This window comes from Schistocerca cancellata, chromosome 10, assembly GCF_023864275.1.
Source record: "Schistocerca cancellata isolate TAMUIC-IGC-003103 chromosome 10, iqSchCanc2.1, whole genome shotgun sequence".
NCBI classification, from domain to species: Eukaryota; Metazoa; Arthropoda; class Insecta; order Orthoptera; family Acrididae; genus Schistocerca; species Schistocerca cancellata.
The window spans coordinates 27,869,678-27,882,718 of NC_064635.1; the positions used below are offsets into that span (position 1 = coordinate 27,869,678).

Genomic DNA, 13,041 nt, shown 5'->3' on the forward strand with positions numbered 1-13,041 from the left:
AGCCCGTACCGAGCTACTGAGTGTGTCTCCTGCAGAGTCTTCCACTGGAGTTTATCATCTCCGTAATGCTTTCACGATTACTAAATGATCCTGTAATGAAGCGCGCTGCTCTCCGTTGAATCTTCTCTATCTCTTCTATCAACCCTATCTGGTATGGATCCCACACTGCTGAGCAGTATTCCAGCAGTGAGCAAACAAGCATACTGTAACCTACTTCGTTTGTTTTCGGATTGCATTTCCTTAGGATTCTTCCAATGAATCTCAGTCTGCCATCTACTTTACCAATGATCAACTTTATATGATCATTCCATTTTAAATCACTCCTAATGCGTACTCCCAGATAATTTATGGAATTAACTGCTTTCAGTTGCTGACCTGCTATATTGTAGCTAAATGATAAGGGATCTTTCTTTCTATGTATTCGCAGCACATTACACTTCCAGAATGAGATTTTCGCTCTGCAGCGGAGTGTGCGCTGATATGAAACTTCCTGGCAGATTAAAACTGTGTGCTGGACCGAGACTTGAACTCGGGACCTTTGTCTTTCGCAGGAGAGCTTCTGTTAAGTTTGGAAAGTAGGAGACGAGGTACTGGCAGAAGTAAAGCTGTGAGGACGGGGCGTGAGTCGTGCTTTGGTAGCTCAGTTGGTAGAGCACTTGCCCGCGAAAGGCAAAAATCCCGAGTTCGACTCTCGGTCCGGCACACAGTTTTAATCTGTCAGGAAGTTTCATATTACACTTGTCTACATTGAAATTCAATTGCCATTCCCCGCATCATTCATCAATATGCTGCGGATCCTCCTGCATTTCAGTACAATTTTCCATTGTTGCAACCTCTCGGTATACCACAGCATCATCCGCAAAAAGCCTCAGTGAACTTCCAATGTGATCCACAAGGTCATTTATGTATATTGTGAATAGAATTATTATTAGAAGAGTTATGTGTACACTCTCTCTTCATACCTAAGTATATTGATTGCAGTGCCTAAAGACAATTAAGTTTGTACTGAAAATATTGTGCATATTATGGAATAGTCTCTTCCTTACAACACCCAAAAATGGAAAACTGAGTCATTCATCAACCTATGACTATAAAATTTGTTTTACTAAAAATATGTGCACACAATTTTTTTGGGGTTGTTTAATGTATTTTCTCTGTTTTTGTTATTTTCACTCCTTGCTCCATATTTGCATCCAGTAATGTAGGCAGTGTTAAGTATTTCTAGCACTACTCTCAATTATAAGCAGTGTATGCTGAGCAAGCCTCAGCCATAAAATTTTGGAGGTGCTTGTTTAACAATCTCGTTGTTTCACAGAACTTTTTAGAGCATAATTAGAAGTCTTCCTTAAGCATTTTTGTCTTCATTCTTTTAATGTGAAGGTTTTCACCTTTATCGTAATGGCTGTTATAGTGTGTTGCATAGCTGTTGTATTCGGTTAGTGCTTGCGGCACACTGTGTGTGTGTCGAATTGTCACTGACTGTTGTGCAGGTTTTATATGATCTTTGTATGCCTTGAACAACTTGTTATGTTATATTGTCATGAATGTTGTTTCAAATGCAGTCCATTACTAGCATGCACATATAGTATATGCCCTGCACTATCTCATATATTTTTCATTGGGTTATGTGACATTGAGGAGAAGTTAGTCTTACAGGGGGACGTTATGGACCGGTCCTCTTTGATTTTCTTCATACTTAACAGAATTTGAAATCTGACATTCACATATCAATTTTCTAAATCAGTGAGATAAAATTCTTTAAAGTAGCTTGCTGCCTTCAAATGTTGGATTATTTCAGAACACTGTTAAGTGCAAATAATTTCCAGCAATTTAATGTGTATTTGTAGCTGAGTAAAAAGAGTAAAAATTATGTAATCATAATGTTTGTGATGTCTTACTAATAGCAATTATTTTGGTGAGTTTTGTTTCTGTTTTGTATTTGTCATCAAATGGTAATGATAATCTGCCCTTCTGTATAAAGACAAGCCGTTACCAAAAATCTCAATGTTCTTGACCGATTTACTTCACATTTTTACACAGATCTCTTAGAAATGTTTTGAAGGACATTGCTACATATTTTTTGTAATTATATATGTGAGGAAAGGTTGTTAACAGAAATCTCGAAAAATTCTTGATCGATTTACTGCAAATTCATATGTACGGTGCTCTAATAAACAGTTGGGTGGGCATAGACTATAATTTTTAATATGTGTAGATTATAAGCATATATTTATAACTTACGGAGTAAACATTGTTAGCAAAAACCTCAAAAGTTCTATACCAATTTGCTCGAAATTCTTACACCATGCGGTTCTCGAAAAATACTTGAAAAAACAAAACAAAAAAAAAACATATTTGAAGATTACAAGTCGTCCATTGTTGTTAAGTTCAAAGTAGTATCCCAATGAAAGTAATTACTGGTAGCTTAATGCAAATTGTATGAGTCCCGTAAACACAAAATCAGTGGTGAGAAACCTTTTTTTTAAATTTCTATTTAAATTTACATTTATTATCAAATGGAGTTGCTATTAAACAAATATTTTATCATGACTTTTTAATAAAAGTACCATTTTTTATTACTAGTGTTATGAAAACAATGATTGATTAGGACATGTTAAATGTCATGTTGTTAAATGAAAAAAATTACAGGCATCAATAATACTGTTCCGTCTCTAAAAGTAATAAATACAAACTGTTTCATTTTCTAACTGGTGTTTCTCATTTTCTTTCATCAAGTTTTGATTTTATTGTGCACACTCAAATATTCATGTGGTTAGTAACTAAACATAGAATATTTCACTTTTATTAAAAAGTTTGCAAATACATTTTAACTAGTGAACCTGGCAATACTTCACAACTGCTAAATGTGTGTGTGGGAACTAATTATATGCCCTAATCTCATCCCCCCCACCTCATATCCATCTTCTCCTCCCCATCCATCTCATCCCCCCCCCCCCCCCAATCTCCTCCTCCACCTTCTGGATTGTGTAGTTAGGAATTCGATGTCCAGGCGCTGAGCTTCAAAATAAAATATGAAGAAAATTAGAAAGGATCTTTTCTTATTGATTACAAGCGAAATTATATCTGTATATTTACAGAATTAAGTAATAAAGGACAGGTTCCAATATCATTTCGTTTTGGAGTACATATACGCAGTTGATAACATAGTAAAATGTGTGCCTGCACTTGAAAAGTATAAAACCAAAGTGCGCACTCATTTATAAATCCAGTAATTCTCTCTCTCTCTCTCTCTCTCTCTCTCTCTCTCTCTCCCTTTCTTAAATGTTACCCATTGTCTTTTCGATCACAGTCGAGACGCACCTCACGGCCGAGTCCTGTCTCTGCGATGCCTGCTATCGTCATGTGGACCGCAAGGCGAACTGTCCGTCGTACAAGGACAACCGCAAGCGTTACCACCGCACTGGCGGAGGGCTCGGAGGAGCGACTGCAATGTGTGCGGCTCAGGGTTGTGACCAGACTGCATCACACCATGTCCGTCGGAAGTGGCTCCTGAAGCTTAAGAGGAGCATCATGAACAAGGTACTGGCACTTGGCACACACAGAGGCAGACTTTTACTTGTTTGATCCTTCCTCAACTACTTAACCCGTTGTAATATGTACGTCATTATAAGGCAAGAATGTGATCCTTCAGTGATGTTAAATATGAAGTACTGCTTTTTCACTGCTGTCAAATGGGATTGTTAAACATGATTCAGCTATTCTGCAACCTGTTGCTTAAAACAGTCTTCACCACAGAACGAAAACCACAGTACGTATTGATAAAACTGGAGCTGATCCGAGAACAGTATGTCTAGCCGTAATTGCTGGAAGTTTGCAACACTATTTTTGTTACACAGGGCAAACTCGGACTCCACTGAAACAGCGATACGTAGATGTATGGATTTTTTAACTGACAAAGTGTTGGCCAGTATCCATCTGGCGTATTAGTTGAATGAGTGCAGTGGAAGAACGATACTATGACGCTGCCGAGCTGTTCACTCGGACAACAGTCACTTTACGGTTCTTGCATTAGCCTTTGTTTTGTGTTTTCCATCTTGGTGATTTCATACTACTGGCTTTTCCACTGTTGTGAAGGTATTTTCACAGAAATATACACTATCTGATCAGAACTATCTGAACACCCGTATATAATGTGGAATTGACAATTGGATGTCACACGAAGCAGACTCACCAGTTTAAAAAGACAGAGTATTATGGTGTCAGTAGAGAAGCAGTAACACCAGAACAGTTTGCTCTGGAGCTCAGCCAACCACAGCTAAACCAGGACCAAGCCGACTTGGTGTACTGGTAAACAGGGACCATTGAGCATTGCAGGTGTGGTTGTAAAAAATCGCACCAAGTCAGCAGAAAGAATCACTTGTGAGTTGCAAAGTGCTACGAGCAGTTGAGGCAGCACAGTGAGTGTACATAGGGAATTGCAGAGATTGGGGTACAGTGGTGGAGCAGCCCCTCATAAGCCACGCCATTTACCTTTTCTGTGCTAGTCGAAGCTCGAGTTGGTGTAAAGAGTGAAGCCAATGTACAGTGGATGACTGAAAACTAGTAATTTTGAGTGACGGCTCACGTTATATCCTGTGCCATTCTGATGAAATGGTTTGGGTTTGGTGAATGCCCGAACAATGTTACCTGCCATCATGTTCAGTGCCGACACTGAAATAAGTGGAGGTGACGTTAAGGTATGTGGATCCTTTTCGTGGTGAAGATGTGGTCCCTTTATAGTGCTTTAGAGAATGCTAAATGTAGAAATATAGGAACACATTTCAAAGCATTGTACACTGCGTATGGTAAAGGAACAGTTTAGAGATGGTGGTTGTTCTTTTATCTGCATGACAGTGTACCCTATCACAAAGCAGCATCTGTGAGACAATGGTTTGTGGACAGTAACATTCGTGAAATGGACTGGCCTGCTCAGCCCTCACCCAAATGCACGGAACACCATTGGGATGAGTTAGACCATCAACTTTGCTCCATGCCCCATCACTACCTTCTCTGCTTTCTGCTCTTCAAGAAGAAAGGGCTGCAATTCCTCCACAAACATTCAGACAGCTCATTGAGAATGCCCCCAGCAGATTTCAAGCCATCATAAAGGCTCGGACGCACCGCATATAAATGTTCACTAATAGGTATGCAGGTACTTGTGAGCAGATAGTGTAAGTAATTAGGGCAACAAATCAAATAAAGCATAATTACTTTATTAATCCTAAATGAGCTACTGGAGACTTGAAGTTCCTCATACCGAAATACGCAGAAAATATTCCTGACAAACCTCTGAAATTCAGTTGAGAGTAGTTCAGGTTCTCTCTGTATATGACGCACTCTGACATCTGCTGGATGCTTGTGCTCTTCCTTTGCCATTTGGCACAACAGTTTTGTATTTATGTGTAAGAAAAAGTGAAATTTGGCTATTATAGAGTATTTCTTGTTCCTGTTAAAGGGTTTTTAGCTTAAAAGATAATCATTCAAGAACTGATGTTATCTGAGGGAATAGTGGAGAGTTTCTGGAGTGACGGGGTTGAAATATTTGTTTGACTGTTTAGATTTAAGTTTCCTGTGCTTTTCCTGAATCACTTAAGGTAAATGCAACAATGGTTCTTATGAGAAGGTCACCACCAATTTCCTATCCCTATGTTCCATTGTTGTCCCTTTGCTTGTGCTCAGTACAGATTTCATATAGTTAATTATAGGAAGGATATTTATTATTTTTATGGTTTTTCATATGTCATGAGAGTGCTGTCTTTGTGTTTTTAATAAACATACTGTGGCTTGAGTTGTACCAACATTCATCTAGAAAATAGTACTGCGAGTGGTGGACAGCCAAACGTAGAATACTAACCAATCAGTATAGCTACTAATCCCTATCGATAAGTATGAAAGTTGAACACCTCAGTCTTTTACATGTGTTTCAAAAATGACCGGTATATTTGAAACGGCAATAAAAACTAAACGAGCAGCGATAGAAATACACTGTTTGTTGCAATATGCTTGGGACAACAGTACATTTTTAGGCGGACAAACTTTCGAAATTACAGTAGTTACAATTTTCAACAACAGATGGCGCTGCAAGTGATGTGAAAGATATAGAAGACAACGCAGTCTGTGGGTGCGCCAGCCATTCTGTACGTCGTCTTTCTGCTGTAAGCGTGTGCTGTTCACAACGTGCAAGTGTGCTGTAGACAACATGGTTTATTCCTTAGAACAGAGGATTTTTCTGGTGTTGGAATTCCACCGCCTAGAACACAGTGTTGTTGCAACAAGACGAAGTTTTCAACGGAGGTTTAATGTAACCAAAGGACCGAAAAGCGATACAATAAAGGATCTGTTTGAAAAATTTCAACGGACTGGGAACATGACGGATGAACGTGCTGGAAAGGTAGGGCGACCGCGTACGGAAACCACAGAGGGCAATGCGCAGCTAGTGCAGCAGGTGATCCGACAGCGGCCTCGGGTTTCCGTTCGCCGTGTTGCAGCTGCGGTCCAAATGACGTCCACGTATCGTCTCGTGCGCCAGAGTTTACACCTCTATCCGTACAAAATTCAAACGCGGCAACCCCTCAGCGCCGCTACCATTGCTGCACGAGAGACATTCGCTAACGATATAGTGCACAGGATTGATGACGGCGATATGCATGTGGGCAGCATTTGGTTTACTGACGAAGCATATTTTTACCTGGACGGCTTCGTCAATAAACAGAACTGGCGCATATGGGGAACCGAAAACCCCATGTTGCAGTCCCATCGTCCCTGCATCCTCAAAAAGTACTGGTCTGGGCCGCCATTTCTTCCAAAGGAATCATTGGCCCATTTTTCAGATCCGAAACGATTACTGCATCACGCTATCTGGACATTCTTCGTGAATTTGTGGCGGTACAAACTGCCTTAGACGACACTGCGAACACCTCGTGGTTTATGCAAGATGGTGCCCGGCCACATCGCACGGCCGATGTCTTTAATTTCCTGAATGAATATTTCGATGATCGTGTAATTGCTTTGGGCTATCCGAAACATACAGGAGGCGGCGTGGATTGGCCTCCCTGTTCGCCAGACATGAACCCCTGTGACTTCTTTCTGTGGGGACACTTGAAAGACCAGGTGTACCGCCAGAATCCAGAAACAATTGAACAGCTGAAGCAGTACATCTCATCTGCATGTGAAGCCATTCCGCCAGACACGTTGTCAAAGGTTTCCGGTAATTTCATTCAGAGACTACGCCATATTATTGCTACGCATGGTGGATATGTGGAAAATATCGTACTATAGAGTTTCCCAGACCGCAGCGCCATCTGTTGTTGAAAATTGTAACTACTGTAATTTCGAAAGTTTGTCCGCCTGAAAATGTACTGTTGTCCCAAGCATATTGCAACAAACGGTGTATTTCTATCGCTGCTCGTTTAGTTTTTATTGCCGTTTCAAATATACCGGTCATTTTTGAAACACCCTGTACCTATCACTTTTCTCATGAATAGAAGCAGAATGTGAACATTACTTTTTACATATCATATACACTGTTCAAATAGTTTATGGGAATATAGTTGGGTTTAAACTGCGGAGCAGTCAGGTCACACTACATTAAGCATTTTGAGAACCATAATGGAGGTTACCTGTTGAAATATCATCTGGTAAGAGTATTTTGTGTTGGCTGCATTCCCATGTGCTGTTTGGATATAAGTTGGATGTAAAATTTCTGATATTGGAGATATGTACCATAGAGATTTGTTATAATTTATGTCTACAGGTCCCTGTTGACACGGACAAGCCCCAGGCCCACTTCGCACTTTGTTCGCAACATTTCTCATGGGTAGACTTCTACATGGTGTGTGGTATCTGCAATCGGAGGCTCGTACGTGCTCACATGTACGGTTTGGGCAATGCGGAAGCCAGAGAACTCAATGCGGCTCTGACCCGAGACGGCATTCCTGCGCGTGTCAGCTCGGAGCGCTTTCTGTGCAAGCTGTGTCGGTACTATGCCAGTCTGCGAGCCAAATGTCGTAACCCAAGTAACCTCACTGGCAACCAAAAGATGTTTTTTGATAGCTATAGGAAAAGGTAATTGTGTGCTTTCTGTTGTTCTCTTTCTCATTGTGTATTTATGAAGTTATTATAAGAGCGTTTCAGATTTTTTAAGGTGTATATGAAATTTCGTGATAGTACAATTACGTCTCATTCAGTTTCAGTATATGGTATATGCCTCTACTTCCTGTACGCTTGCTCTTCTTTGTTGCCCCCCCCCCCCCCCCCCCCTCCTTCCAATCTTACCCCAGTGGAATTTAGAAGCTACACAATTTTATGTTCTGCTTAATGAGTCCGTTACTAATTTTAGAAGAAACAAAATCTGGCAGATAAAATCATTCTTTAATTCAGAGGATAGTTTCTGTTCATGAAGGAGCAAGTTCCCGCACATAAACAGCTCCATACATTCATTTCATTCATTCACACATTATTTTCTGTAAGTCCTGTCCTGAAGAGGACCTTTCAGGGATGTGAAATAACTCAAGTTACACATTAACAGGCAGAAGCAGTAACTGCTGGCTACTTCTGTGAAGTACACGAATAACAAATATGACTAGTGATAATCTAATCAAACTTCTAGATCAGTACATTAGGAGAAAAAAAAACTACTTTGGAATGAGCTACTGCTGCTGCTCCTCCTCCTCCTCCTCCTCCTCCTCCTCCTCCTCTCATCTGTTGTTTTCATCTCATACTTCAAACAACCTTTTTCTGTTCACATAGACAACTGCCAGATCTCTATATACTGGTAAAATCAGAATCTATCTGATATAAATATTAATTGGGTAGAATTTACATTCTGAGACCAGATATTGAGGTATGCCACCAGTTCAAGAAGTTTAGAGGTTGGTTAACACTACAACTGCTGTGGATGGGTTAACTCGGCATGTTATGCTGCTCCCCACTTGCTGAGGGCGTGTTCAAATGTCGCCACTAGGTTTTCCTGAAGTGGTTATGACATGTTTACACATTCCATTCTGCCAACAGTCTCACTGCTATGGATGAGATATTCTGTATCTCAGTGAATAAAATGTTTTGAATATTTATAATGCAACATACGTGCCTCTTTGAGTGCTACAATTTGCAAAAATCTCTTTTTATTATGTTGAACCGTTCATGAAATATGACAGTTGTTATGACCATATGATTCCCAATGCACAGCAGTGGAATTGGGTGCACTGTGCTCGAACATCTGCTGAATATAAAAACCAGTAACTTGAGAATGAAATGTGTAGTTCTGGTCTCAATTTTAAATAAAATTTCTACATCTTATATACATCTCGTACACAGCAGTGTATAAGGTAGAATTAGTCATACACAATGCTAATGAAAATAAGTTTGTTCCTTATTGAGTGAAGGTATCGAACTGTACGATGTACAAAACACAAATCTTTTCACCAAATAGTTTTCTTAAAATCCAATGACAAGTATTTCGTAGCAGCCAGAACGTCATCATCTCAGCACAGGTAACAGCATTAGGCAGGCAGAACAATGACAAAAAAGCCATGCTCATCACAGAATGTAGAGAGCACATCTGTAGCAGCCAAAGGGTTAATTAAAAAAAGAGAAAAATTAAAATAATGGTTTTAATGCCTCATGTGATCTACATAGCCTCCCACCATTTGAATACAACACACAAATCATTCGTACAACAATGTTAAAATGTCAGAAAAGTCCTTCGTAATATTGTTCAACTCTCCTGTTGGTTATTTCATCAAAATGTTGATCCTTCATGTGCATTTCTGCACTTTGTCATTTTGTGGTAGGTCTACATTGTCAGCACCAAGTCTTATTAACCATAATGATTTTTCCCAGGAAAGTATTGTACACATTTTGCGTTTCAGTTGAGCTGCACAAGTATCCACGGTCATTGTTTTTGTTCAGGAAGTGAGGTGTGTGCGACAAACATTCCATACCACAAATTTTTATTTTCTTCAAAACATTCTGAAGAATGTCTTGAACACTTGATTTAGAGATGCCGCTCCGTTGCTATTTGTAACACTACGACGACATGCTACGGCCACACATCACAACTTAACACTGTGTGGTCAAATACGCATTTCTTTTTCACACTTCGTAGTTCAAGCTGTCACTGTAGTAACTGTGCTTATGTCACTCACATGTCGGGAATAACATCAGTCTTCGAACTGTTTGGATGGATGGTATATTTTGTAAGACTGGCTAATGAAGCATACATTTACTTTGTTTTTAAATATTTGGGGTTTTCAGTTTCGTGCTTGACTTCCACCAGCAACCTCTTGTAGACTTTTGCCCTGGAATATTAAGACTCCATTCTGAATCATAGACAGAGATGCTTACTATCTGTGAAGGTGATTTCCACTTCTTGTATTGTGGTTGTGAATTGCCGAGTTCATCCTAAATTAACTCTTGTTATTAACCACAAATACCTTTAGGGAGTATATGTACTGACAGAAAGTACAAGAGTCCCTAGGTCCCTGAAGAAGCTTCTGCAAGATGTTAGGATATCAACTCTACACAGTAACGGAGGAGTTGTTACGTAAAACACATGAAAAGTGTATTCACAGTTGCGAATATTAACAACGATCTGCTGTATAATGGGACGATGACAGTTAAAATTTGTGCCGGACCGGGGCTCAAACCCACAATAAGTGGGAAATCCAGACTCGGGTCACAATCCGGCACACATTTTCATTGTTATCATCCCATTAGACAACTGATGATTGTCCATATTCACAACTGCAAATATTTTTTTTTTTTATCTTCAATGAAATCCCGCTTTTACACCTTTCAAGAGACTCGAAAAAAATTATGTAAATGTGGGAGATAATGTTTAAGCAGTAAAAGTTACGTATGGGATCCCCCCCCCCCCCTTTTGCAGTTTCGCACTTTATGTATGACATATGTACATAATAGGCATCAAAATACTTGTCAAGGCCTTGCTTATACTTTTTTTTTCTCCCCATGCTTAGCACAACACATTTCAAGAATTTATTCTTGTTGTCAAGTGCAAATATTTACACAAGTATTTTGTTTGGTGTTTGCATATATGTTGTTCTGCGTCATTTTGAGGCTATCTGGTACTGTGCTTCCTCAGTTACCTAGAAAACCATGCACACACAAACTATCATCACATTGTTTGTTTGTCAAACATTGCAAAAAATACATGCGTAAATATTCACACTCAACAGCGAGAATAAAATCTCAAAACACATCATCCTTATTACAGACAAATACATAACTGATGTTGTGTTTAAACCAAAAACTAGACAATGCAATGTGAGCAAAGGTGTCAACTAGCGCTACAAGTGGCCAAACTACAAAACACACTAATATGATTCAAATAATACAAAAGTGTCATGCCATTGACAACAATCATGAAAATGCACATGTGCTGTAGAGACAGTTTGGAAATGAGTGTGATGGGTCCTGATACCTTTATTCAAACAAACCTAATTACTCCCACCAGCCACCAAGCTGAGTGGCAGTTAGTTGTGGCAGGAGATAAAACATGAATTGTTCAGACTTTTACCCAGGTACTGGTTCTGATCTGTCAAGTAGAACATGCTGGTGTCAAGAAACTTAACCACATAATGTTTGTAAATGCTGCTTTATGACCAGTGCTGTCAGTTATGTCATTTCTTTTCTCCATGAACATTTTTTCATGAAGTGTAAAGTGTAGGAAAATTACAATCTGTTAATATAAACTTGGGTGCAAATTAATTTTGTGAACAGGGGAAATTTGATTTAATGATAAGAAATGTCTTAAATGCCAGGGAAACATTAATTCTGAGAATGTAAAAGGGGAGTCATACTATATTTCATAATGGCTGTAGTCATTGTAGTTCCAAAGGAACACTGCATCATAATTCTGAACAAACCAGGCACAGAAATATCATATAATTATGATGTAAAGGAGTCTCTCTCTACACCCCAGACACCACTTTTGTGCAGTTACTTCACCATGGGAGGAATATTGACTGTTTTAGTTATAAAAGAATAAAATTCTGTTCCAAAAGTTGCTACTTATTCAGTGCCATTGCTAACCAAATAAATAATGAATCAGTAAATAATGTTTTTGTGCTTTATCCAGCACATTTGCTCCTGCTTGTTATGTTTTCAGTTGAGATAGCAATGGTAAATAAGATACTTTTCAGCTCTGAATATAAGAAGGATCATGCATCCCTTATTACTTTTCACCTCTGTACTTATTTCAGAGATTCCAATCCTCAGATTATACTGATTACTAAGCAACAATAATGAACTGTGAACTGCTTTTTGTAGGAAAATTCTTAAATTCACAATTTTTATACCAAACTATGCTTTTGTTGCTTTACATAGTAACAGCTGAATTCTAGTATGTATTTATGAGGGTGCCATATTTGAGCAACCTACACATCACTCATCTCTTACACAGGATACTGCAGTATCATGACATTGAGGTGCCATCTGGCTCGGAAAATGAAGAGGGGCCTCAGCAATCTAAGGAATCTAGCGGGCAAAATGCGCAGCAACAGTCCTCGTCGACAGGCCAGCCGAAGCCAAAGCGCAGGCGCACCAAGGCAGACAGTTCGACAACGAAGGAGACCCAGGAAACTGCACCGAAGAGTGGAGATTCAACAGCTAACAACAGTACACGATTAGATGACAGTGATGGAACCACGGATGGTACGGCCCAGCAAGGCAGTGGGGCTGTGATGATGGATTACAGCAATTTGGCCACGTTTGGAAACAACCTCACTGTAAGTGGTGACACAAATTGCAGCTTCATGTTGTCCTGGTACCAGTGAGTGCTTTCCATTATGCCACTTATGGTAGATAACTATCCTGCTGAAACACAGAGTAGCAGATTGGTGTAAAATATAGAGCTGTAATAAAAAGATACACACAGACTTGTGCACACGAGATGAAAATATGAGAGTCATTCTAAAATTAAATAAGGTTTGTTTCTCCCAATAATGAAAGATAACTTGTTTTACAGCATACTGTTTTTCCCATGCAGTCATTGTTCAAATTTAAAAGTTTATCTTGGCTTCT

At 39.4% G+C, this 13,041-nt stretch overlaps 1 protein-coding gene across 1 annotated transcript in view; it reads left to right on the forward strand.

The window, feature by feature from the left end:
- LOC126106730 (uncharacterized) overlaps positions 1-13,041 on the forward strand; it is a 143,239-nt gene that overhangs the window by 75,149 nt on the left and 55,049 nt on the right. The window contains exons 11-13 of the mRNA XM_049913108.1: positions 3,311-3,540; positions 7,754-8,064; positions 12,422-12,746. Of these exons, the coding sequence (XP_049769065.1) occupies positions 3,311-3,540; positions 7,754-8,064; positions 12,422-12,746 (866 nt within the window). The remainder of the gene's footprint in view (positions 1-3,310; positions 3,541-7,753; positions 8,065-12,421; positions 12,747-13,041) is intronic.